This window comes from Eriocheir sinensis, chromosome 25 (genome assembly GCF_024679095.1).
Source record: "Eriocheir sinensis breed Jianghai 21 chromosome 25, ASM2467909v1, whole genome shotgun sequence".
Lineage (NCBI taxonomy): Eukaryota > Metazoa > Arthropoda > Malacostraca > Decapoda > Varunidae > Eriocheir > Eriocheir sinensis.
Window position 1 is genome coordinate 13,295,916 of NC_066533.1, and position 25,959 is coordinate 13,321,874.

Here is a 25,959-nt window from a genome sequence, read left to right on the forward strand (position 1 = left end):
AGGACAAAAAAGGGTAATGCAAAAAAGAAAAGTCAGGAGTATATAAGTCTACACAGTGAAGCAACAAAGACTTCGTTGTTAAGTATCTAAGCGGGAAGAAGAACCAAGGAGGAAAAAAGAGGAAGGTTGGCAGCTCTGCAGCCTAGAGGGCAACGTTGCCAGATTGTCGTACTCAGCCTCTTATATTTACTGACTTCCGACCCAAAAAACCGTCTCCTGGGACCCAATAACAAGATTCATTTACATTTATCGTTAAAATAGTTAATTCCTGATGTTTCTTGGCTTTAGTTATGCGTCAGAAACCGGTGAATACTATGCTCTGAGTACGATAATCTGGCAACGGTGCTAGAGGGGAAGGTTTGTTTACAAGAGGGAGGCCGTTCCCTTCTTTCCTCTCTTCCTTCTTGTTGCCCCTCAAGCCTCAGTGTGACCCTCGAGGCGCGGTTTTGAAGGAATATAAGTCTTTTCCTTCATCCCGTGTTGATGGAAAGGTGTCTACAAGGCCCTGTGGGGACGAGCATTACGACGCACCCAGATCTTTGATGAGGCAACAGGAACACAGTAAGGAAATTGTTTTGACAGGAATGGATAAAAAGGTTACGTGAGGCAGGAGGAGAGGCACCTTAAGGGAGAGGAGAGCCCAATACTTAGTGGCCCTATGGAAGCAGTGACTCTCCTTTTGCAGTAGGATTGAATCAGAAACAGGAAACTTTTGACAGGAAGGGGTAAACAGGTTACGTGAGGCAGGAGAGCCCAGTACTTAGTGGTCCTATGGAAGCAGTGACTTTCCTTTTGCAGTAGGATTGAATCAGAAACAGTAAGGAAACTTTTGACAGGAAGGGGTAAACAGGTTACGTGAGGCAGGAGAGCCCAGTACTTAGTGGCCCTATGGAAGCAGTGGCGTTCCTTTTGCAGTAGGATTGAATCAGAAACAGTAAGGAAACTGTTTTGACAGGAAGGGGTAAACAGGTTATGTGAGGCAGGAGAGCCCAGTACTTAGTGGCCCTATGGAAGCAGTGGCGTTCCTTTTGCAGTAGGATTGAATCAGAAACAGTAAGGAAACTGTTTTGACAGGAAGGGGTAAGCAGGTTACGTGAGGCAGGAGAGCCCAGTACTTAGTGGCCCTATGGAAGCAGTGGCATTCCTTATGCAGTAGGATTGAATCAGGTAATCATGCAAAATTTAGCTTAATTACTAGTAGGTGTTAATGGCCAAGCCAATATATCTTTTGTGGTAGCCATCTCACATGAGGTTAATACTGACATTGTGCTGTATTTTTTTCTTCCTTGATGCAGTGCTGTAATCTGTAGCTAGCAGAAATTCAAAGAAACATCAAAATCTTGTAAAAAGTTTTAGTGCAGTTTATAGTCGATCGACTCTAACTTGAGCCTTTAGGCATGGGTCCCCTGAGCTGCACTACTGCCACATCACCCCATCACTCTCCTCAGAGGAGCTCGCTCCCCTCCTTCTCTCTCTCTCTCTCTCTCTCTCTCTCTCTCTCTCTCTTATTTACGTTATATAGCCTATAATATCTTTGGCCTGGCTTTGCATGACACGAGAGTGAGACCTACCTGAGTCTTCCATGGTGGTGGAAGGGTGAATGGTGTGGCACCATCGCATGAGCCACGTTGCCAAGTGAAATGGAAGGTTTACAGAGTCGTTGTCTTTCCCTCAAATCCCAAGCTATTCATAACACCATGCAGTCATATTATGAATATATATATATATATATATATATATATATATATATATATATATATATATATATATGTATATATATATATATATTCCATAAATAGATAACGTGCTGACTAACAGTGAGACAGATCACAATGCGCAGGTCATCGCTAGATGTGTAAACAATGGGGGGGTTCCCCAGGCCAAGCCACAGGGCTCAAGTTAGAGTCGAAAGACTATAGCACATTGCATTTTGGCAGTGGGATGGGGAGGGGGGGGGGGGTCTGGTTAGGTCACCATTGAATCAAATGAGTACATAATATACTTTTCTGAGATTTACAGTCTTTTCACCCACGTGTCAGTTCGCCCACAAGTCATTTCGCCCAAATTTAGAGTTTGTTTGCCCACATAATGGAGTCTGTTCTCCCACGCTAATGTTGGTTCACACAGGTATTATTCAGTACACAAATCATGTAGTAATAACTTTATTAAAATCTAATAAAAACATAAGAATATTAAAACTTGCATGTTCATCACCTTCAGTGTCATGCAAAGGTGGATCTTCAATTGATAATTCAACTTCTATTGGAGGTGTTGCTTGTTCCTCACTTTCAATGCCATTCAAAATTGAATCTTCAATTCATGATTCTAGTTCCACTTGAGGGGTTGCTTGTACATCATTGTAGAAGCATGAATTTTTTTTTTTTTTGTTTCTGTTTACATCAAAGGATGCGGCTCACGGGCAACAAATAGAGTACAAAAAAAGCCCGCTACTCGCCGCTCCCACAAAAGTAAAAAGTAATGAGTAGCCAAAAGAGAGGTCAATTTCGGGTGGAGAGGTGTCTTGATACACTCTTCCTGAAAGAGGTCAAGTCATAGGCAGGAGGAAATACAAATGAAGGAAGACTGTTCCAGAATTTACCAGTTACAACTCCAGTCTTGGAAAGCCCGGATTTCACAGCTGGCCAGTAATCTGCTTGAGATATACCAGTATCACATTTCCTGTGATGTCAGCTTCCACAACCGTCGCAGTGCAGACCTTCCTGTCTTGTCTGTACTGGTGCAACGCACAGAATAAAGTTATCTGGACAATCTGCTATCTTGCTAGGAAGTGAGTGAATCCCATGGCTTTCCTTAATTACTTAACCTACATACAAGTTCCAAACTTTCTAATTCTAATTTTGAAACAGTTTTTGTATTGATAGAATTATTTTAGCCTGATGATGACAGCTGTTACTTTGCAAAACATTGCACAATAAAGGAGTGAAAAACGAAAAAAAAAGTTCTTGTGTTCCTATTCTATATTTACCCACTTAAAATTGCAACTGTAACCTTATGTGGGCGAAAAGCCTCCAGTATGTGGGCGAATTTACTTTGGGCGAAATGACATGTGGGCAAAATGACCAGATACCGTACCCTTTTCTCATATATATATATATATATATATATATATATATATATATATATATATATATATATATATATATATATATATATATATATATATATATATATATATATATATAAAACAACATACCTAGGTACTTCATTTGGTGACTTTAAGGTTTTTGTTTTTGTTCTGTTTTTGGTCAATTTGTTCCATCGCAGAGTTCTTGTGGACCCACAAAAACACCATCACTAACCATAGTCACTTGTTTTGTGCTGCCTATAGCATTGGTAGGCTTGCTTGAGGGACTTCTTGGATGACCCGTTAGTGACACAGGCAAATTCCATTTATAGTGGCTGCCGTGATGCATGACACTCTTACTTGACCCATGCTGTCCCCTGGTGCCCCGCTTGACCGAAGTCTCTGAAGTTAGGGTTGATTGAAGATCTAGGGTCATACTCATAAAGATTTCGGTGCCCAAGCACACACACTTGACAAGGCTTTCATAGGAGTGTCGGGCATTTCCAGGGATGGTTTTATGTCTTTGGTGGTAGTTTGACCCTTCTTCTGTACCATGACCCTAAAACAACATGCATTAGAACTCGGTTAATCTCCTTTTCGGCCTTTGGACATGGTTGATGTGAGTGCAGATCTTCTTCTTCTTCTTCACCAGCTTATTATCCCGTCTTTATACGGGGTCGCTGTTTTTGATGAGCCACCTCCACGTTCCTCTATCGTCTGTCATGTTGGTGTTGAGGCCCTTTTCTCTCATCTGCTGCTATGCATTCCTTCCATCTCGTCTTAGGTCTTCCTCTCCTTCTTCTTCCCTGCACTTCCATTTCCAGATGTGAGTGCAGATGCATCCAGTATTACCAACCCTATTGTCTTGGTTTCAGGTTCATGTCTGTGTGATGGGGGATGTGGAGGGGGATGAGCTGGAGGCCATTCGGGGCATCTTGGCGGAGGTGCAGCTGGAGCAATTCTTTATACGGGTTCGAGATGAGCTGCAGGTGAGTGACCCCTCCTGGTGTGACCTAACTTAACCTTAATGTACAAAAATTTGAATTGTGGAAATCTGGGTGGATGACAGGTTGAAAGTTCTTGTCCGTTAGTAAGTGTCACACCCTGCTTCCTCTCTCAGGTCACCCGTCTCAGTCACTTTGAGTATGTCCATGAGGAGGACCTTCAGCGTATCGGCCTGGGCTTGCCCGCTGCACGTCGCTTGCTGGATGCGGTGAAGAAACGACGCCCTGCAACATGGGTGAAGAATCTGGTGTCCAAGATCCGGCCCTCTGGCACCAGCTCCTCCACCCAAGGCAAGAACAGGGCATCCTTGGCACCCGACGAGTCACGCTCCTTTGGCCTCACCTGCCTCATCCCTGAACAGGTAATTTGATGATGAGTTTAAAAATCACTCCTTATTGACATTTATATTTTGTATCAATCTTCATTAACCCTGTGAATAAATTTGCTTATAAAGTATTAGTTACTTCTGTGAATGGCAGAGAAGATTCTTAATGATATTTTGTGCCATAGGAACTCACACTTGGCCAGAAACTTGGAGATGGCAGTTTTGGGGTTGTTAAGAGGGCACAGTGGACAACTTCAGGAGGACAGTTGAAGGAGGTAAGCAGACTCAACATCCCTTAATGCCCTTCCCCCCAAAAAAAACTGTAAGAGTAGAAAATATAAATATGAAAACAAGGATGATATTTGTTATAAAGCTGCACAATGGAAATCATGATGAGAATGACTATTGTAAGAAACAGAAAGGTATTTAGCCTGTATTCTTAAAACGTATCGGCACCTCAGTACGCCTGTTTGATAACCCTGTCGTAGAAGTTGCCAGGATTTTCAATTTTCATGGACTGTTTTGTGACCCTGGTGATAGTTTTACATGACTTCCACACCATAAACAGGAAAGATAAGTAAACAACGCATGAAAATCTGGCTAATCTTCTCTGTGGCTTTGGTAATAGACGAACTGGGACCTCGATACATTTAACAATATGGACCTTTATCATGCACTTCAAACTCATGCACTGTAACCTAATCGTCCACACACACTGGCTCTTTGATGGTGACAGGTAGCGGTGAAGATCCTGAAGCAAGATGTTCTCCACGTGCCCGGAACGCTGGATGACTTTATTAAGGAGGTCCAGGCCATGCACCAGCTGTCCCATTCCAACCTGATCCTGTGAGTCCTGGAAGCGAGGTCGTAGGAGCTCATCTGGGGAGGGGAACAGCATTTATTTTTATTTTTCCTGGTAAAAGTGATAGACTAAAAAGAATGATCCACTGTAAATAGATAAATAATTCCTGTAATGCCAAAGAACAGCTAAATGGATGTTGATATGTTATGCTTAGTGTCCCAGTAAAGATGATTGAGTAAAGGCTAATAAGATTCACAGTAAATAAAAATCCTACAATGCCTAAGAATGCCCAAATGAATGTTGATGTCCTTTGTCTTGTTCTTGTAAAAACATGAAAAGCTTACAACAGTTAACAGAAAAGACATTTGCAAAAGGTCACTAAAAACAATGCTTCTAGAGTCCATTCACTCTCTAAGGGTAAAACAATCTCATCACTAAAATAATCTCACCACTTCTTATTATTCATCGTTTAGCTTCCTCTTCAATACGACTTAGACTCTCCCTTGTGTCATCAGGCTGTTTGGCATCGTCCTCTCCAACCCACTGATGATGGTGACTGAGCTGGCTCCCCTCGGCTCCCTGCTTGACTATCTCCGCAAGCAGCTTGGTCACGTGTCTGTTTTTAGTGAGTCAGGGAAACTGTTTCGTCTCATCCTCTTCAGTTCAGGGTCAAGACGGCTCTCCATGCAAAATTGACCTCTCTTTTGGCCTCTCGTTCTTTTTTTCTTTTGTCGAAGCAGCGGCGACCGGGCCTTTTTTGTTATTCTTTTTGTTTTTTGCCCTCGAGCTGCCTCCCTTACTGTAAAAAAATGTAATCATGCCAAATGTTCCAGCACCTACGAGTGGCATGTGATATGAAACATGCATCTCAGGCTGAAAGAAATTAAAAGCTACATGTTAAGGAATGTCTCAAGGCTAACATGTATTTACACCTTTGAGATAAATGGGATTATATATTTTCTGTTTCGTATGTTACATTTTATCAATTGTCTTCTCTGTTCTCTCTGACAGCACTTTGTAACTACTCTGTACAAATAGCCAACGGGATGAAGTATCTCGAGAGCAAAAGGTTCATTCATCGTGACCTAGCAGCCAGAAACGTCCTCATGGTATCTGCGGATAAGGTGCGTTATCCTAAAGAGGTTTCTGTGGATGTTCATTTTATCTCCTCTCTCCCATTCCAGTTCTCTATAAACCCCATCCTCTGCAATTGGCATGGATTTGACCTTCAATGGTAGCCTGGTAACACATACTCCCAGGTCTTTCTCTGCCTCTGTGGTGGATAGTGGAGTGTTTCCCATGTGGTATTGTTGTGCTGGATTTCCCCTCCCAGGTTGCATGACTTTACATTTTTCTTCGTTGAATTGTAGCAGCCACTTTTTGTTCCATTCCTGTAGCTTGGTGATGTCTTCTTGAAGGAAATCTGCAGTCAAGGGGTTAATGGAAGCCTGTACACAATATATTTTTTTTCAAGTTCAGCTGAATTGAAACTAAAGAACCTCTCTCTCCTTACAGCTGAAGATTGGTGACTTTGGCTTGATGCGAGCGCTCCCTCAGCAGGAGGACTGTTACGTTATGAGTGAGCAGAAGAAAGTCCCCTTCCCCTGGTGTGCCCCGGAGTCCCTTAAGACAAAGCATTTCTCTCATGCCTCGGGTAAGGAAACATCTGTGTGTTTACGTGTGTGTGCATGTGTGCTTTATCTTGTGGGTTGTAGAATTAGAATCAAGCTCATTTTGTCCTACCTCTGTATCCATATATGTATAGTTCATCCTCAACCTCCTAATGCTTCTCGCTTCAACCACCTTTTGATTTATACCATTCTAATTGTCACTAGTTTTATATCGGAGGTAGAATTTTCAACTTTACTGTGTCCTTTTGTTATCCTGCGTTCATGCACCAGTAAATTTTCCATGTTGATTTTGTTGTAGTAGCTTGTTTCTCCTTACATCATAACCCTTTGTGTTTGTCTATGATGAGTCTACTCCTAGATGTGTGGATGTATGCTGTGACGCTGTGGGAGACCTTTTCCCTCGGCGAAGACCCTTGGGTGGGGCTCAACGGGCAGCAGATACTGAGGAAGATTGACCAAGAGGGGGAGCGTCTGGCCTGCCCCGCTGCCTGCCCCACAGCCATCTATGATCTGCTACTTGAGGTAACTCTCTCCTGGTTGGTGAGGTGAGAGGTGGTCAGGGGCTGTGTAGTGCAGTGATACAGGCTGAGTATTGGTGATTCAGTATTAAGTAGTCTTGAGCTTTGTCTGGGCACCACTTTTCAGGGGATTCACCGTTTTTGCCAGCGTGTAAGACCAACAGTTTTAGTAGTGAAGATAGGCTTGGTTGTTATCATCATTATGTATCTCTATATTTGTTCATTCATTCTTTTATAACCAGATGGTGTGTTAACTTACTGACTAAGCCTTGGATACCCCCATTCAGTGTTGGGCGCTGGAGCCGGCAGCGCGGCCGACCTTCACGCAGGTGTACCAACGTGTGTCAGCCATCATGCCGGACACGATGAAGGTGGTGCAGGGCTGGGAGGAGGATGGGGGGCTGGGCGTCAGTGTGAATGACCTCATTGCTGTCATCGATGGAAGGTGCGGCACTGGATCAATCTTCTAGTGGCTTCAGGGGCTATGGGATGATTGCTTTTTTATTTACAAACATATGTCTACAGAATGCCTGATATTTAAACATCATATTTGTCTTTAGTAACAATAATGTGGCTGATATGTCTTTTTTGACCCTAGGTTGGTTAGATAACATGATGTATAAGACATGACAATAACCCAAAAGCAGGCAGTGTGAGTAGGGTGATGGCAAAGGCTGTTATGTTGTCTTGGCAGGGCGGAAGACTACTGGTGGAAGGGCCAGAACCAGAGGACCTTCCATGTGGGCAAGTTCCCCCGCTGCATCGTGAACCCACAGAGACCCCTCGCCAACCAGGACATCAGCAAACCCCTCGGCAACTCCTTCATCCACACAGGTGCTGAGAGAGAGAGAGTATTAAGGCATTATGGTGGTATGAAGTGGCTTGAGAGGTTGTGAAGAAAAAGAGAAGTGTTACGGCTAAAAGAGAATCAGGAAAGAATGGACTGGAGAATTGCTGTAAAGAAAGAAATAATAGAGAAGTAAAGGAGACTTGTGAGTGGCTAAAGTAACTTACATAAACCTGAGAACTAGTTTAATTTCTGTACATTTTTCTTGGTGTAGTGTGGCATTGCAAGGAAAAGGGGGAGTGGCATGTACTGTCGGCAAACAAAGCATCTAACACCCATGGGTTGATTGAATAAAATTTGAGCAAAATCTATAGACATGGTGATGTGTTAGTTAGGTGGGTACGAATGGCTTGAGTGTACCCATTGTTACCAACCTTACCAACACAACACCATGTCTATAGATTTTGCTCAAATTCTGTCTAATCGAGCCATGAGTGTTAGATACTTCTTTCGCTGACTGACGATACTTAATCTTATCGTCACCTTCGTAAAGAAACCGCCTAAGTCATTATTTTCTACTTTACAGGAAATCAGAAAAGAAATGTCATTATCTCATTTGTCTTAAGATTTAGGCAGAAATGAAAAGGTCAGTTCCAGAACACTCAAACCCTTAATGACTTAGGCAACTATACCAAAATGGGCGTCACATGTAGAAAAATTGATGTCGACAAAAACCTGGAAATCGCTGAAAAATGACTTAGGGAATTATTTTATGAGGGTGACTTTATACTGAGTGGTGTAGCCTTCCAAACTAACTCGGAAATGTACCCTTGTCTCACCCAGGTCACGGGGGCATACGCGGGAAGTCTTGGGGCAGTCCAACCTTCATCGACCCACTGTACCTCGGTAACCCCATGCAGCCCCCTGACCAGATAGGCCGCCCCTCCACCCCCTCCCGCCGAGACAGTGAGTGGCCTGGGGTGGGCTCGGGAAGTCTGTGATGGCGGTGGTTCTTGTTCTTGCTAGATTGACACCATCTTTAATATATATGGATTAGTTTACTTTGTTTTTCTCATTTTTATTTTCATAGTGGTTCGGGAATGTAGTAGAGTGTGTTTGCTCTCTCTGCTAGCCTGACACTTCTTGCATGAAAAATACGAACTTTGATATATAGTGGATTAGTTTAGTTTTCCTTGTATTTTTCTTGTTTTCTTTTTCATAGTGGTTTGGGAATGTAATAGAGTGTGTTTACTGTACTCTCTCTGCTAGCCTGACACTTCTTGCATGAAAAAAACGAACTTTGATATTGGATTAGTTTAGTTTTCCTTGTATTTTCTTGTTTTCTTTTTCACAGTGGTTTGGGAATGTAGTAGAGTGTGTTTACGTTGCTCTCTCTGCTAGCCTGACACTTCTTGCATGAAAAATACGAACTTTGATATATAGTGGACTAGTTTAGTTTTCCTTGTATTTTTCTTGTTTTCTTTTTCATAGTGGTTTGGGAATGTAGTAGTGTGTTTACTATGCTCTCTCTGCTAGCCTATCCTTGTTAGCCCGACACCAACTATGATATTTATGGCTTACTTTTTTTTCATTTGTTTTGGAATGTAGAAGTTTTTTTTTTTTTTTTTTTTTGGTGGATTTTCTTTACTTCCTCTGTTAGCCTGACTCTTCTTGCATGAAAAACTACCAACTCTTAATATTTCTTTGTTTATTTTTCTTTGTTTTTCTTTTCTTTAATGGTTTGGGAATGCAGTAGTAGAGTCTGTTACCTTTTTTCAGGGGACGATCTTCTCTTTCTGTGATTGTTAATGCTTTCTTTTTTAATTGTTATGGTTATGATGTTTTTTCTATAGGTCAATTTTTTTCAGGTATCATTTTTGGTGTCTAGATTTTTCTTCTTTTGTCATTAGTGTGTTTTTTGCTTTGTTTATTCAGTTGTTATGGTTGTGATGTGATTTTTTTTTTTTCTAGCTCAAGTTTATTAAAATAGATATAGTTTCTGGAGTCTATACATTACAGTAACCTTCGGATCAAAACATTACGCTTCCTCTCGCTTATGTGATTTTATTTTTCTAGCTCAAGTTTATTAAAGTAGATATAGTTTCTGGAGTCTATAGATTACAGTAACTCATAAATCAAAACATTACTCTCCCTCTCGCTTATGTAATTTTATTTTTCTAGCTCAAGTTTATTAAAGTAGATATAGTTTCTGGAGTCTATAGATTACAGTAACTCTTGAATCAAAATATTACGCTTCCTCTCGCTTATGTGATTTTATTTTTTTAGCTCAAGTTCATTAATGTAGATATAGTTTCTGGTGTCTATAGATTACAGTAACTCTTGAATCAAAATATTTTGTTTCCTCTCAATTGTTATGGTTGTGATATGATTCTATTTTTCTAGCTGAAATTTGTTAATGTAGATATAGTTTCTGGTGTCTATAGATTTTTTTCCTCTGTCATTTATGTGTGTTTTGTTTTGTTTTATCAATTGTTATGGTTGTGATATGATTCTATTTTTCTAGCTGAAATTTGTTAATGTAGATATAGTTTCTGGTGTCTATTACAGTAAGCTCTGAATCAAAGCTTAACGCTCCCATTCGTGTATGTGATTTTATTTTTCTAGCTCAAGTTTATTAATGTTGATATAGTTTTTGAGGTCTATACATAACAGTAACTCTTGAATCAAAACATTACACTCCCTCTCATTTATAGAGCAACGGTCCCTGCGGCTTAAACTCGGTCAACAGCGACGTGGCAATGAGAAGCGTTCGGAGGATGCAGCACACTCACAGACCCTCAAGAACCCCAAGAAGAAGTCCAAGGGGAGGTGAGTGGTCGATACATTTACTTCATCCTCCCTCATGAAACATTTGTCCACCTTGGGATATGGCGTCACCTTCCTGGGCTTGATATTTGGACATTTGTGAGCTGGTTGTGGCATTAGAGTAGTGGCATTATTGGTAAGCCTGTCTGTGCTGTGTGATGTTGATAGTTTAGACCAGAGAAAACTTGGTCGTCATGTTGTTGCTGAGAGAGCCGTTAGAAATTCCAGTTGGTTCTGATACAATAATGTTTTTTGTGTGCTCTAGGTATTGTCATGATCTGGAAGTACTTCGAGCACACACACGGAAAAAAAAAAAAAAAATAAATAAATAAATAAATAAACTATTGTATCAGCTTCAGTTTGAATTTCGCGTGACCCTTTTGATAACAGCACGGCACTTTTTTTTTTTTTTAACAGCTCAAGGGCAACAACACCAACCAAAAACGTGTAGAAAAAAAGTGATGAGGTTAACCACTCACTCCTCCTCCTCTTCTTTTTTTTTTCTTTTTTTTCCAGCTCAAGGGCAACAACAACAAAAAAAATGTGATGAGGTTAACCACACTCTCCTATTCTTTGGCTCTAGTTTACCCCACCTGAAAGCCTGTGTTCTTTTCTGTTCCTCGCACTCACCAGATAACTCACTGTCCTTCCCCCCCAGAGATGAACTCCTGATTGACCTGTCTGAGAATGCCTACCAAAGGTCACACTCCTTCACCGACCTGAGGGCCAGTGGTGTTGAGGAGGTCAGTGGGCAGTTAAGAGGCAGTCTGTCCTCCCTCTGTGACCCGGCCTCTTCATCCTTCCCTGAGTACGGCAACATTGACCCGAGTAAGTGGCTGACCTCTCCCCTGTTTATTTCTGTACATCTTACTTATTCTGACTTTCATCCCCCGGAATAACTTTTAACCCGTCCGCTGCGATTGTCACGGATTTGGCTTTCACTGGTAGCTTGGTAACATATACTCCCAGGTCTTTTTCTTCCTCTGTGGTGCATAGTGGAGTGTTTCCCATGAATTGGTATGCTGGATATCCCCCCCAAGGTGCAGGACTTACATTTTTCTTCATTGAATTGTAGCAGCCACTTTTTGTTCCATTCCTGTAGCTTGGTGATGTCTTCTTGTAGAAAATCTGCAGTCAAGGGGTTAAGAGGTGAAAGTAACGAATCTTAGTCCTTTACTGCTGCATTCTATCACACTCTTTCCTTTTATCTTCACGAATGTCGAATCATCCCAACAGTTTAACCTGGTAGCAGCGGGGATCATGTTTCTTAATGGTCCCTCCAAGCGAAAAAAATGAGAAAAAAATCACCCCACACACAAACCATTTCATAATATATATCAAGGCATTTGTGATCAGATTATGTATCATCTATTTTTTGGGGTTTATATCATGGCACAAATTTGGCCCGTCACTGCTACACAGTAAAGCCACAGATTTGGCCCGTCGCTGCTACCGGGTTAACATTCAGTATTTTTTCTTACAGGAGGCGAAGCAAACCAGTGCACATACATGAACTTGACCAACAGCTCTCCAGCCATTTCAGCAAACCTTGCCACGGCATCTCAGCGGGCTCCTGCTCAACACAGACCGTACAATAACGACCGTGTCCCTAACCAGGTGCACAACCAACTTCAGGAGCCTCTTGGTCATGGGTTCAAGGAGCAAAACCAGTTCCCACAGCCTCTTCGGCAGGCCCCTCCCCCTCCCGGTGCCGCCATCGATGCGGACGAACTAAGTAACCATGACTCTGACTTCTCCGATGACTGGGAAGATGCACAGAGTGTGTCTCAAGGGAATTATGCTGCAGAGAACAACCAGGAGGTGGGCGCACAGTACCAAAACACTCTGCCACAGGACGACCAGTACTACACCAATGTTACTGAAGATCCCTTTGACACGTCTCACATCAGGTGTTACGATGAACCTCCTATTGAAGCTCCCCAGGATGGCCAGGCCTATGACAGAGTTGCAGAGGAGGCGTCAGTCTTCCAGCAGGGCGCCGCCTCCCAGCCAACCACCAACTCTGGCAGCATCAGCCGAGCAAACAGTGAAGTAACAAACAGGTACTCATCAAATGCTGCACCGAACAGTAATCTGATCAGAACTACCAGAACATCATCTGGCACAAACCTGGGAGGAGTGGGAGTGACACAACCCACTCACACATCAGTGATAAGCGTTCCTACTTCCTCTGTGTCTAGTAATGCTGGAGGCTCTTTGTATAACAACGCAAAGCCATCCACAAACCTTAACTGCTCCACGGACTTTCACAGACAAGGAGAGACGTTAAGCAGCAGCACTGAGGATAGGCTAAGTGCACAAATTGGTCGCATGTGGATAACGTCCATTGGCCAGCCACAAAACATGAACTCTGTACAATCCTTTGCAGCACCACAAGGCTCTACCATCCCTACTGGACAGGAACTTGTCCCCTTCTCCTCCTCCTCCTCCTCCTCTTTCTCTGCCACACAACCTCTGATGGTGTCTTCAGCTCACTGGAGCAACAGACAGCCCACCACCAGTGTTCACACCAGGTATCCAGGCGCAGGCTACCCTCCTGTATCAAGGGATGCTCCCCAAATGTCTTTCCACATGGCCGGGGCATCGTACCAGCCCCAGCTGGCCCTGCCGCCAGCACTCACACCCACAGTCTCATCAACTCTTCCTAAACTTGATCCGTCCTTCATCGCTGAGCTGGAGAAGTCCCTGGGAAAGGACCAAGCCTCCGCCAACACCTTCAATGACAGGAACAAGAAGGTCAATAATGTGTCGTGTATGTCATCCCAACCCAACAGACAGACCTCCACGATTCCTGCCCTCCCTCCTTGTCCACAGCAAAGTTCTGCCAGACAATCCAGCTCCAGACAAAACCTAAATACCTTGCCGGGTGCAAGAACCCAGGAGCACACCTCTACCTCTGCCACCACAACTGCCACCACCGTCAACAGTGCCTTTTCGGACTTGGACATCCTTAGTTCCTCACGCACCCTTGGTCTGAGCACCCAGCAGAACATAGACACCAGCCAGTACTTCCCCAAGACCTCCCCAGCCCCCTCTAAGCCCCAGCAGTCGGCAAGAGGTCCAGGAGGAATGGTACCGACCACTTACTCCTCCCAACAGTCTGCTTATATGGCACAAAGGCTGATGGGGGAGCTGTGGGGGCCGGTGGAGGCCAACAAGCCCACGCCGGCCCTCTCCAACATGAACAGTGTCTCGGCAGGGCTGCAGATGAACTTCAATTGGCAGCAAAAGCAACAGTATCATCAGCAACAGCAGCAACAGTACCTTCAAAACCAACAGCAGTATCTACAAAATCAAAATCAACAGCTACAGCTACAACAGCAGCATCAGATGGGTCAACCGGTCACCATGTCGTCCTCCTCCACCACTCTGCCCTCACACTCCCGGCCAGGCTACGCCCCACACCCTCACCAGAGCTGTCCGCCCTCCATCCAGGAACTGCCCCCACCCCAAGGCACTGTGCTGCAACCCACACTTGTCCTCAACCCACAAGTCACTGTCAACTATAACCAGGTTAGTGATGCTTCTTGTTGTCAAATCATAACTTAGTAACACATCTGTAATCTCCTAAAACACAGACTCCTCACTTTTGATGAATATACCAAAGTTCAGATTAAGATTTCAGTCAAGGAGTCTCCAGTGTCTTAAGCTTGAGGTTTTCACACTGGAAGGAGCAGCATCAGGGTGAACAAAGCAATATTTCAGGGGTTGTAATGTTCCTCCTCACTGCTGGGAATGTCCTGTTACCCCAACTGCTTGCTCAGGCTTTGTGGCTCAGGCCTTAGCTTGTCCTTGCCATTTTGCTGTCATTCATATCTCACTCATTTAAAAACATCATGTCACTTGTTTCTTCAGAGTTTCTTAGTTTCACTCACAGTAATTTAGTTCTTTCGTTCTCTTGTGGCTTTTATTTTCTTATTCTTGCCTTTCATTGCTAATCAAGTCATTAACACAAATAGTTATGTACTGTTGACTAACTGTAACACTCATTGTGAATATATTGCTCAGTCCATCCAGTCACCTGTCCTATAAGTTTCTACTTCGTGTGTACTTTTTTGCCTCTGTAGTCAAGTATACCACAAAGATCCTTCCCTGCACAGTTCTGTATTCATTCCACATCCACAGTATCATTTGTGTTATCATGCATGATTTTCCTAATATCTGCTCACTGCTTGACTCACGGCTTGTTGCTTGTGCTAAGTTGCAGGTAGTGTGTGGTGATGGTGGTGGTGTGAGCAAGGGGGCCAGGGGTGAGGCGCTGGTGTGCCGTGTCACTGCCGTGGTGCCTGGGACCTCCGAGGCCGCCGCCAGGCAGGCCCTGCATGTGGCCAGCGGGGATTACCAGGGGGCGGTTCAGTACCTCAAGGTGGAGAAGCTGTACAGGTCAGGTTTGGTGCTCTTTGTTCTCTGCTGCCTCTGTGTTGTGTGTTGGTGCTCGTGGCCTGGCACGTGGGGCTTGTGGGGGAGCTGTGTGTCTGTCTCTGTCTGTCTGCTGACTGCAAAACAGGTCGCTTTTGCTCTATTTTTTCTCCAAAATTTTAGGATTTCTTTAAAAATTGGGAGGCATATAATCACATGAATGAATCTTCTAGTTTATAAAGCTATGATTTTTTTATATATATATTAACCTAAATATATGTTTTTTTCCACTATAGGCTAGGACTTGTAAATAAGGAGAAGTGTAAGGAAGTGCTGGAGGCCAACAGCTGGGAGCTGGAGCGCTCGGCCTCAGCCCTCCTGGACCTGTACTCCGGTGCTGAGCCGCAGAAGGCTTAGTGTGGCCACCCACCGGAGAACATTCCCGTCTCTTCCACTGTAGCAGGTATTGTGCAAAAACTACGTAACTAACATGTTCACACTAAGAAACATGTTCAAGCTGTGATACTGTAGGAGCAAAAGCATTAGTGTAGATTTTTCTTTTATTTCTATAGCTCCATATGAACAAATATGTCTGTCCCAATCTGTCAGCAGATACACCGTTGCTCTGCTAATGACTTGTGTACCAAGGGAATTAAGCCAGCAGAGGCCAGACCCTTACCTCAGTTTCCTTTGAATGGGGGTTTTGTGATTCTTGTCAAATGAACTATTTTCATATTGAAGCAGCATTTGCTAGTGCAAACATAGGCATAAGAATTTAATGTGTAGCCCAGTTGTGAACATTTGAGTCCCAAGTTTCTGAAATCAGTTTTTAGCAAATTTTTTTAGGGGAAAGGTTGTCAGCATTCCCTTTAGAACTTAGTTAACATGATTCTAAGCTTCTCTAGCAAGTACACGTGATGGCCCTAATGGCATCATGCTTTGCAGTGGTACAGGAAGAGAACTGTCGGTAGATGTTGTGCTCTCAGCGAGGAGGAAGGTGGACAGTTTACCTAGGAAACATGCTTTAATATTTGGGCAATTGAGGTGTAGGCTTGTATGGATGTGTGTGTGTGTGTGTGTGTGCTGATTGATATGGTGTGAATGAAATCTGTTTTTGTTAAGTGCACTGGACCTTACAAGTATTGAAGACAGAAGGATATTATAGATTCTAGTTATATGTATACACAGAAATACTAATATAATTTATGTAGTTTGGCACCATACACCCCTGAAGTGAGATATGAAGTGATAATATACATACTATAAAAAATGCTTACTTACTCAAAGCTTCATCAGGCCACAAGAGAAAGGTAAATGTAAGCCAGCACAGATTTTGAGACTGCTTGACTGTTTACTTTCTTCCCTTGCCTTGTAACAGATGTGAAATTCCATCTGATAATGAAAGTTGCTTCACAGACAAGCAGCCACACCATTAGGGCCCCGACATACAAATGTTTGTCAGCTGTTGAACTTTAGTTTAAGCACAGGCACCATAACCCAAATGCCTCTATCATATTAAATTTTTGTTGTTGTTGTTTTGTAAATGGTATGCATTTCAGTCATAAAAGCATTGGGTCACCATATGCCACAAGAAAAGTATAATCCCAATCATTTTTTATTATATTTTGTCTCTGTGCTGCATCCTCAATGTAAGCTTTGTGCGACTGGTTCCCACAACTGAGATGCCTCCCAGCTGTGGCCCAGCTCAGCAGTAAGCAGATGTATTGTACAGTGCCAAGAGACTTTTTATATATACTGTTCAGTGGTGCGGCACATTCCCCTGTGAGTGTCTGGTCTTCCTGGTCACACTGTTGATAGTATGTGGGAGGGTATGTATGTGGGAGGTTGCTGATCAAATTTGTTACCCATCTGACTGGTCAGGAGCAGGGTGGGCCTGCTCCTGCTGGCCACCAGTCACTTACACTTGTTGAAGGAAGTGGGCGAGACTTTCACCACTGGAGGAGCGAGGCTGAATCATCATATCTTTAAACAGAGTTGAGACAAATTAACAAACTGCCGACAAGCGGGTTACATAACTAAACTGAATCTCACCCAAATATTCTGAGATTGAAAGAATGCTCATCATGATTGCTTGTACCGTCACATTTAGTTTATCCTTATGTGTTCAATCTGTGGAAAATATACTTATAGTCTCTCTGTTTTTTGTTGCTGTGGAATTAGTTTGTTGGTAGTACATAAAAATAGTGATAGTAAAGCTTTAACTTGAAGGTTATCCTTTGCACAAATGTTGGCTGAGTTTCTCTTTGCACAAATATTTAGTGCTGCATCAGTGTGTCTGTACCGATCACCCCAGTGCTGAGCCTTCCTGTGTTGCTGTGTTGGTGCACAGCCGGTGAGGAGAGGCACAGTCCTGTGCACAACACTCTTCCCCTGAATATTGCCTACTTGACTAGAAGTGGATATGTTCAGTCTGTTTTATTGTACTGAAGGTCAGAGCAGGATACAAAGAAGATACGCAGTTAATGTGTGTAGTAAAGAGTGGAGTTGAGTCATGGATGAAATGAAACTGGAAAGAGTAAATGGTTGATTTGTTTCATTAGGTCAATAGTTTTATTGCTGTGATGAACATAAACATTTTCACAACACTTTGGCATCTCTATATTATTGTTTTATAGGAGCAGTGTGTATATGCCTGACTCCTTCACCACATACACAGAAGACGAGAATATTATCATCCATACTTTGTTTTCTTGAGACATTCCCATTGGAGTAAATTTAATTCTGTGGAAAAATAATAATGTTGCCGCTAAGTGTTGAAAAGTAAATAAAATAAAAATTCACAGAGCAATTCCTTATACGTATACTTAAAGATGTAGCCTTGTGCAGGGCATGTCAGGGACAGACTCCGTAGTCTTGGTAAGGTGGTGGTGGTGGTGGTGGTGACAGTCTACTTAAATGATGTGCATTGGTGTCTGGATATTGCTGCCTGGTGCAACAGATTTTGACTGTACTTTGCAGCACAATCCCCTTCACTTGGTTGTTGAAGTTGTTGGTTTTGTATGTTCAAAGAAGCGCGTAATTGTACTATTTCAGGTGTTTTTTTTTCTCCTTCCTTGGCCCTCGTCATTCCTCCCTTTTCCTCCTCTGACTTCTTTGCATTCCAGCATTTTTTTTTTTTTTTTTTTCTCACTTGTCTCCTTTCCTCTCTGTCTTCTTCCTTCACCTCCCTGCTCCTCTAACCTTTTCCTTTGCCTACTATGACTTTTTCTCCCTATCACAGATGACAAAACAATGCCTTAGTGCCACATCAGTGCAATTTTTACTCTGATAATCATAATATGTATGTATAGTACACACACACATGCATCTGCTTGGTGATACATCCTTCAGGGAAACAAACTTGTAATTTATAATGGACACTTTTCTGGTGTTCAGAGTACAATGAATCAATGTTGCATCGAGATATTGGAATGCCATATAGAAGACTTGATAATATTGCTGTGCAGCTAGTTGAGAAAAACTGTACAAAATATCCAGCCAGTTTTGTTTCCAGTTGCTTCATGTGAATCAAGGTGTGTGTGTACCCAGGTAGAGGAAGGCATGTGTGTCTGTAAGGGAACACGTTTCCTTCTGTATACCACCCACACTGTATGCTTGACCTTTTCTGGCAACGTGAGCTCCTGATGGATGCTCCAGTTGTGATTTCTGGAATGCAACTTTGTGGAACTTTTTTTTCTGACTGATAACAAAACGTGAAGTGAAATCACATGAATCAAGACTTCACTGTGATTGGTTTGGCTGTAAGTTGTTTTCTTTTCTCAACATTTATCCTCATTGTACCTGTTTACCTTGCATATTACATACTAGTTTTCATGCAATCATTTCCTTCATTGTATGTCTGTGCACTCCTCCCTTTTCTTGTTCCTTCCTGAAGCTCCTTACAGAGAAATGGAGTCACTTTGTCAGCTCCATGTTCTTAGGGGAGCCCCAGGTCAATGTTGTTGAGAAGCAGGATAACAACCTTTCAGCTATGTTTTTTATATTTGACTTAGTCCTGGGGGCCAGTGCCTACACCCTCCCCATGGCAACATACCTTGATAAATGACCACTACCATTCTGTTTGAAGGATAACATCAATTCATGCATGTACTTAATTCCATTGAGTTTAAGGTTTCATCGTATATATAGTTTTTCTTTATCCTGTTTTGTTAGCTTTTTGGCAAGAGGTGTCTTGGGGAGGTGTTGCCTTGAACCTCGTCCTCCCTCAGTCATATTTATTTATCCCCACAACTACCAGCCCTCAAGATGCCTGCAAGATAAAGCCAGTGACCGGTTACTCCTTAGTAAGAAAGGTATACCCGTGTCATTAGTTGTCTTGTATTTACCGGTAATTAGTTTCTGAGGTCTGAGGTAGGGAGGTATACATGCATTATGATCGGCACACACTTGCTTCAGAGCCGAGTCTTTTTGTGTTCAAGTTTGCAGAAATCCTTTGCAACAATGTACCAAATTATTACTTACTAGAGTTGGTCAATAGATCTGTTTGTCTCATGTGAATTAGCAATATTTTGTAACTTAAGATTACTGTTGCTTAAATACCATAACCATAATCTTAATAATATGCTTTTTCAACATTAAAAGCTATTGTTATTTAGTTATACAGTATTTTATTTTTTATTCTAAGTATGGCTGTTCCCTTCCAAGGGCTTTCAACACAAATTAAAGTCATTGTTTGATTTTGTTACACATGAATGAAATTATAATTATTCATTGTATGTATGTGGATATAGTTGCTTTGTATGTCAATATACTTATATTGTAGCTTCTTGTTCAGAGCTGGAAATATGAGGAATGCCACAAATACTGCCTTTTTCTTTTGCAACATTTTTTTATTATTGCCACAACACCCCATGCATGAAGAAGACTGGCAGAACAGTCCTGCACAGCACTGGGTGGAGCGTTGTCAAGCACTTGAACAGCCTCACAGGAGACTGGAAGGGTCTGTAAGACAATAATGCACTAGATATGTGGTGTGAATGTGAGAGCCAAAGATTTAAAATGCAGATTAGCAGAGCAGGTAAAGTATACTTCACTGAGGGGACTTTGACCTATTAAGAGAATGCAGAATGGTAATTTTGCAAAGAGGGTGTATGAGAGTAAATAGAAGAGCAGATGGCAGGAAGAACACCAGTAAGATGGTGCTGTGTGTTTGAAAGTCTCTAAGTGATTCTCTCATTAGAATTGTGATTCTCATGCACTATAATAGCTGCAACTCATACCACAGTTTGATTGTGTGCTGTAGGCCACACACCCATTCACAGCTCCACTCCTAGGCTGAGGGTTGGAGGAAGTGACTGCAATGTTTGAATAAGGACATATTGTCTGCATATATGCCTTGAGACATACTGACAGCTGAGTTAGGGCTGTGTATTGCATCCTGGTTTGTGTCATAATCTTGTGCCATGAAGTGATACATAGGAGTGCTGCTTACATGCTGTGGGTGCAAGTCACCTGGATGGTCTGTCTGAATCTCAACATTTGAAGGAAAGTGGCCACCATTTTCAGTAATGGCTTGGCTTTGCTCAACACTAATGCCAAACTGACCCCAATTTGTGATGTGAGAGGTGTGACTCTTTGCAAAGTGTGGGGTGTCTGGGTTATGTTTTCTTCCCAGTAAAGCTTCTTGGGTGTGGGTGATCTTTGAGTGGTCATCAGTAAATAAGTCCATTCTCTTAAAACCTAATGAGGTTTCATCAGGACAATTTCCTTCTTGAGTGACATATTGGTGTTGTGGAAGTGATGTGGGATTGGTGTGTGCTCCATGCCACTGAGAGGAAATGGGCCCAGGGTAGGTTGAGTCCACAAGTTTGTTTTCATCACTAGCTGGGCCTGCAAGGAACTGAAGTTTGTCTGATGCTAATTCACTGTAATTTTTCCTTGCTACCCACTTCCTCATCTCTTCCAAGTTTTGTATAGTTGAAGGAGAACTGTTGAGAACTTGAGAGGCATATTGGGGACTGAACAGTTGGCTTGGGTTCATGTTAACATTGACCTTTGTTGTTTTGGCCTCCATCTCCACTGTCTTTTCCCTGTTCTCCTGATTGTGGTCATTTGTCATGTTTTGTAAAGGGGTGTTGAGGTGTAACTCTGTTCCCTGACTCCCAAAAGGATCCTCACATGACCCCTCCAGTGTCGGGTCTGTTGGGGTCTTGGATGAGGAGATGCTGCTTCCTGGGGTTTTGATGAGGGCACTACCAAGCCAGGGAGTGCCAAAGCTCCGGTCAAGGTAGGGAGTCTTGTCTTTCCTCTCCCGGGCAAAACTCAACCCACTCTCAATAATGTAGATCTTGCGTGTGTAAGTGCTCAGTTTGGGTCTTCGGTTGTCCAGGTGTTCACTCTCTTGTATCTTGTTCTTAGTGGTCTCTGGTGTTCTGTCTCTGCCTGGTAAAGCCTCAGTTGTATGGCCAGTGGTGTCAGTTTGCCTAGGTTCATTTTCAGTAGGCTGAGGTTTTAAAGATCTTTGTTTTGTCTGGCTGTCACTTGTCACATTGCTTTGCCTCTCATATGCATCCTTCTGCCATTCCTTTCCCTTGTCTGATGTGCCTTTGATCTGAGGCCCAAGGAGCATTGCTAAACGTGCATCCTCCCACTCTTTCTGGTGTTTACTCCTGCCAGTCTTGCATTGTTCTCTGCTTCTCTCCCCAGTTTCATGTTTACTCTTCCTCTCCTGTTCATTCTTGCTACCTCCCTGATGTGAGTGAACTTGTTCCTTATGTAGACTACCCTGTGTGGCTTCTTTAGGCTTTGTTTTGGCTTTGGAGGTATCCGAAGATAGGTTGAGGGGAGCCCATATTCTGCCCTTGTGACGTTCTGGGCTGAGGGAGAGAATCTGCCGAATCTGAGGGGCGCCAGCAAGCAGGTCAGGGCCTTTGTGTCTTCTTTTACTGCGGCTTCGTTCCTCCTCCGCTGAATCCGTCTTGCCAGCTCTCTCACTTGACTTTTCTTCTCGGCGTTCCTTGTCAGATTTCCTTGAGGTTTCATGGGTGTTAGTTCTGTTGGCACCTCTGATGTGTGTGAATTTTGGGGTATCTTTGGTATTCACTGTGTTCCTAGGATGTTCTTTGTGTGCCAGGCTGTTGGTGGAGTTATCTTTCCCATCTCTGCTTTTTGTATAAGTATTGACATCGTGAGCATCAACTGTGATATTCGAATGTTTCCTCTTATTTGTGCTACTGGAGGATTTCTCTTTTCTTCCTCTGGTTCTTGTACTTCTGCTCGACTGGGTTTCATTATCATCCAGCGAGTGTCTTTCGATCTTTCTTGCAGTGCTGTGACGTTTATGATGTTCCTTGCTCCTGTTATCTGAGTCCTCCTTCCTGCCTCTTGTTTTGGCACTTGGATCTGCTTGATTGTTAGGGTGGTTCTGCGAAGGTTGTGTACTTGTGTTGTTTCTGCTACTACCATGTTTTTTCGGTGCGGGTTTCTTACTTTTGTGCATATTGTCTCCGCTAATAATCTTCGAACGTTCATTCTCCTGGTGTCCTTTAGTGGCTGCAGTGTTGTTCCCTTTGGTATGGTCCTTTGCGGTTTTGCTCTGAGGTAATTCATGGCCTGGGTTTTGATTAGTGATATTTGCGTTGGTGGTACTTTTCTGTCTAGTTCTGACATCTTGAGGGTCTTGTGGAGGATTTTTTGTGCCATTTTCTTGGTTCCCTGTCGACAGATTTCCCGCACCAGCGTTTCTGTTCCTGTCAGATGCTGTGTCCTCCCTGTCCATCTCCTTCCTCTGCTCCCTTGTCCTGCTTTTGTTGAATTTATGCTTCTCAAATGGGTCCTGTTTCTCCTTCCCCTCCTCCAGTTTTAAGCCAACGGACTGGAGCTCCAACTGAAAATGAAACAGGATAAAACTACCTACTCATTCACTTTTTCTTCTGTTATAATGATTGACTTTATGTATCTTAAGTTCTACTATAGCAGCAAATTAAGTCTATTGTCGTAAGGGGAAAGTTTCACTATCTCTCGTTCTCCCACTCTCTCTCACTCAATCACTCTCTCTCCTCACCCTAAGGAGATATCGAGAGAAGGGCCCGTGGAAGGAGGCTGGGCGTATGATGGCAGCATTTGAAGGTTTCTGGCTGGCCTTTCTGTGTTTCTTCTTGGCGGGCTGTGTGTCACTGCCATGGGCGCCCCCCTGCTTCTGGAGGGGGTGGTACAGTACACAGAATCAAAATTGCAGTGAGAACAACAGTGATTTAGTTTTTTATACACCAAACAATAAAATAACAATGTTTTCCTCTAATAACACATCCACAGATTATTTTTCTCATAGCAAAGACACATCAGTACCACATAAATACAATACCATACACATGTACCTCTTTATGCATGTATTGGGAGTAGGAGTCCCACGCCTTTCCTCGTCGGAGTTTCTCGCACACCATGTCATCTCTTCTCCACTTACGAGGACCTACCGAGAATCATCACTCATATAGCCTACTGTTACATACTTCGCTTTCACCTGCAACCACATAAACATTCTAGATTACTACGTTCTCTGCTTTTTTCATATGCAAACTTTTTATTCATCGTAAATTTGTTTATTGACTTATCTCGAGCTCTGCTAATAAAGGCCAATTCTTTTGATGTGTTAAAATGAATTACAGCGACTTACTGATCCTACTCCTGTTGACAAGGGGTGCAAATGTGGTGTGTTGAGTCCTACTGGCGCCCTGCTGCCCATCTGCTGTCCTGCTTGTGTTCTGTACATCTACTGTCCTGATGGTGCCCTTTTGCGGAGTACTACTGGTATCCTTCGGTCTATCTGCTGTCATACTGGTATCCTGCTTATCTACTGCCCTGCTAGTTCCTTTCTGCTCATATACTATCCTTCTGCTGCCCTGCCCATCTGCTGTTCTGCTGGTGCCCCCATGTCCAGCTGTAGTCCTGCTAGTGTCCTGTCTATCTGCTGTCCTGCTGAGCCCATATCGCAGCAGAGGATGGCCAAAAGAGCAAAATACAAATGGAAGAAAATGGTCAAGGGTTCCATAATTTCAAGACAGATTTCCCAAGGCATATACTAATAGTGACATCATTCCTCGTACCCAGTGGCACTTGTTGGCTTGTGGGCAGCGTGGGCAGCAAAAAATAGACTTTGACGAAGCTTCATCTCCTCCCTCTGCAGCACCCGTCGCCTCACGCCTCCCACCCAGTTCATCTTAGGTCAGTTATTCCTGCTTTGCTGAGGAGGAAAAGTGACTTGGATTATAATTGTCGTGGAGGAGAGGCAAGTACGGTATGTCCCCAACTTTGGAAACATAGTAGCTTAGGATCAATAGGATCATAATAAACAATTGGAATGGGAACAAGAATAGGAAATCATAGGAATAGGAACATAGGAAACAATAAGAACAGAAACAGGAATGGGAACACAGGAAATAATAGGGATATGAATAGGAACAATGGGAACAAGGAAACAATAGGAATAGTAACAATAGGAAGACATGAAACAACAGGAATAGGAACAATGGGAACAGGAAACAATAGGAATAGGAACAATGGGAACAGTAAACAATAGGAATAGGAACAGTGGGGACAATAGGAATAGGAACAATGGGAAGACAGGAAACAATAGGAATAGAAAAAATGAGAACAGGAAACAATAGGAATAGGGACAATATGGGAACAGGAAACAACAGGAATAGGAAATATGGGAACAGGAAACAACAGGAATAGGAATGGGATGGGAACATTGAGTGATTGAAGTTTAATAGGAATCAGAACAGGAAGAGGAAGAGGAACAATGGGAACAGGAAACAATATAGGAATAGGAACAATCCGGGAACATACGAAACAATGCATAGGAATAGGAATTAATGGGAACATAGGAAACAAGAGTAGGCCTATACATGACATCATCGCCATTCATAGGTCGAGAGGAAAGACACGCAGGTAAGTTGGTACATTTTTTGTCATAAGATTATTGATTGGTTCTCGGTTTGCAATAGTTAATGAATCACACAGTAAGTTACGATACGACTTAATTGAAACGATAATACCTAAGGAGGTCTTCGAAGCGATCACGTTACTATGGACAATCTGGAAAAAAACGCTCCTTGATTTTTTTCACTATATATAAAGCTCCTCCCTTCTCCTTTGTTGTTTTACTTGCAACAATAAACTATATATATCAATCAATCAATCAATATAATGAATCAATGCAATTTTCTTTTTATCTACTTATGTACACTATATATTTCGCCTTTCTTTTTGTTTTACTAACTGTGAATTATATGAAGAGCATTTAGAATATCAGAGTTCCCCGTCATCCCTCCCAAAATGAATTATATAACATTGGATAAATAAATAAATAATAAATAGTAGCCTAATGATAAAGAAACCCATGATATACCAATATAGGCTAGACCTAAAGAGAGAAAGTAAGGAAAAAATGAAAAAGAAAGGAGGTCTAGAAAGGCAATGTTCTCTATATAAAACTTTCAATAAACATACAAAAAATCAGCAATATGAAGAATAAAAGATTTTCAAGACCAGTAAACTAAAAAAAAAATATATATATAGATCTAGAACTGCGTGACCTTGGAATGTTGTATTAATTTAGCGTTACCCTGATCTCTTGACC

General features: G+C 42.6%; 2 protein-coding genes across 5 annotated transcripts; one reads left to right on the top strand and one right to left on the bottom strand.

Moving 5' to 3' along the window:
* The first annotated feature begins 328 nt into the window (after positions 1-328).
* Positions 329-20,181, top strand: LOC127003419 (activated CDC42 kinase 1-like). 3 transcript variants are annotated; one of them, XM_050870098.1, is made up of 17 exons: positions 329-561; positions 3,961-4,074; positions 4,206-4,451; positions 4,601-4,690; positions 5,152-5,261; positions 5,733-5,842; positions 6,229-6,341; positions 6,733-6,871; positions 7,207-7,370; positions 7,654-7,811; positions 8,061-8,200; positions 8,997-9,119; positions 10,868-10,982; positions 11,638-11,807; positions 12,463-14,513; positions 15,202-15,383; positions 15,656-20,181. In XM_050870098.1, the coding sequence occupies exons 2-17, from the start codon at positions 3,976-3,978 to the stop codon at positions 15,774-15,776; spliced, it is 4,131 nt and encodes a 1,376-aa protein (XP_050726055.1). In that variant the 5' UTR covers positions 329-561; positions 3,961-3,975; the 3' UTR covers positions 15,777-20,181. The 3 variants fall into 3 exon arrangements, with proteins under 3 accessions (XP_050726055.1, XP_050726057.1, XP_050726056.1); XM_050870099.1 differs by lacking the exon at positions 329-561 and adding an exon at positions 2,647-2,788; XM_050870100.1 differs by lacking the exon at positions 15,202-15,383.
* Positions 20,182-20,336: 155 nt separating this feature from the next.
* Positions 20,337-25,859, bottom strand: LOC127003420 (myotubularin-related protein DDB_G0290005-like). 2 transcript variants are annotated; one of them, XM_050870101.1, is made up of 6 exons: positions 25,376-25,859; positions 24,422-24,558; positions 23,992-24,290; positions 23,696-23,787; positions 23,383-23,517; positions 20,337-23,205 (listed from the first exon to the last, which is right to left on the bottom strand). In XM_050870101.1, exons 2-6 carry the CDS (start codon positions 24,532-24,534, stop codon positions 20,650-20,652), a joined length of 3,195 nt encoding a protein of 1,064 aa, XP_050726058.1. In that variant the 5' UTR covers positions 24,535-24,558; positions 25,376-25,859; the 3' UTR covers positions 20,337-20,649. The 2 variants fall into 2 exon arrangements, with proteins under 2 accessions (XP_050726058.1, XP_050726059.1); XM_050870102.1 differs by lacking the exon at positions 23,992-24,290.
* Positions 25,860-25,959: the final 100 nt, after the last annotated feature.

Coding starts and splice junctions, on each gene's coding strand:
- LOC127003419 (XM_050870098.1), top strand. CDS start 3,976: ATGGGGGATGTGGAGGGGGATGAGCTGGAGGCCATTCGGGGCATCTTG. Junction 4,691..5,151: donor CAGGAGGACAGTTGAAGGAG/GTAAGCAGACTC, acceptor TGATGGTGACAG/GTAGCGGTGAAGATCCTGAA. Junction 5,262..5,732: donor TCCCATTCCAACCTGATCCT/GTGAGTCCTGGA, acceptor TTGTGTCATCAG/GCTGTTTGGCATCGTCCTCT.
- LOC127003420 (XM_050870101.1), bottom strand. CDS start 24,534: ATGAACTGGGTGGGAGGCGTGAGGCGACGGGTGCTGCAGAGGGAGGAG. Junction 23,788..23,991: donor TGTCAACAGGAGTAGGATCA/GTAAGTCGCTGT, acceptor GATTCTCGGTAG/GTCCTCGTAAGTGGAGAAGA. Junction 23,518..23,695: donor CCCAATACATGCATAAAGAG/GTACATGTGTAT, acceptor CACCCCCTCCAG/AAGCAGGGGGGCGCCCATGG.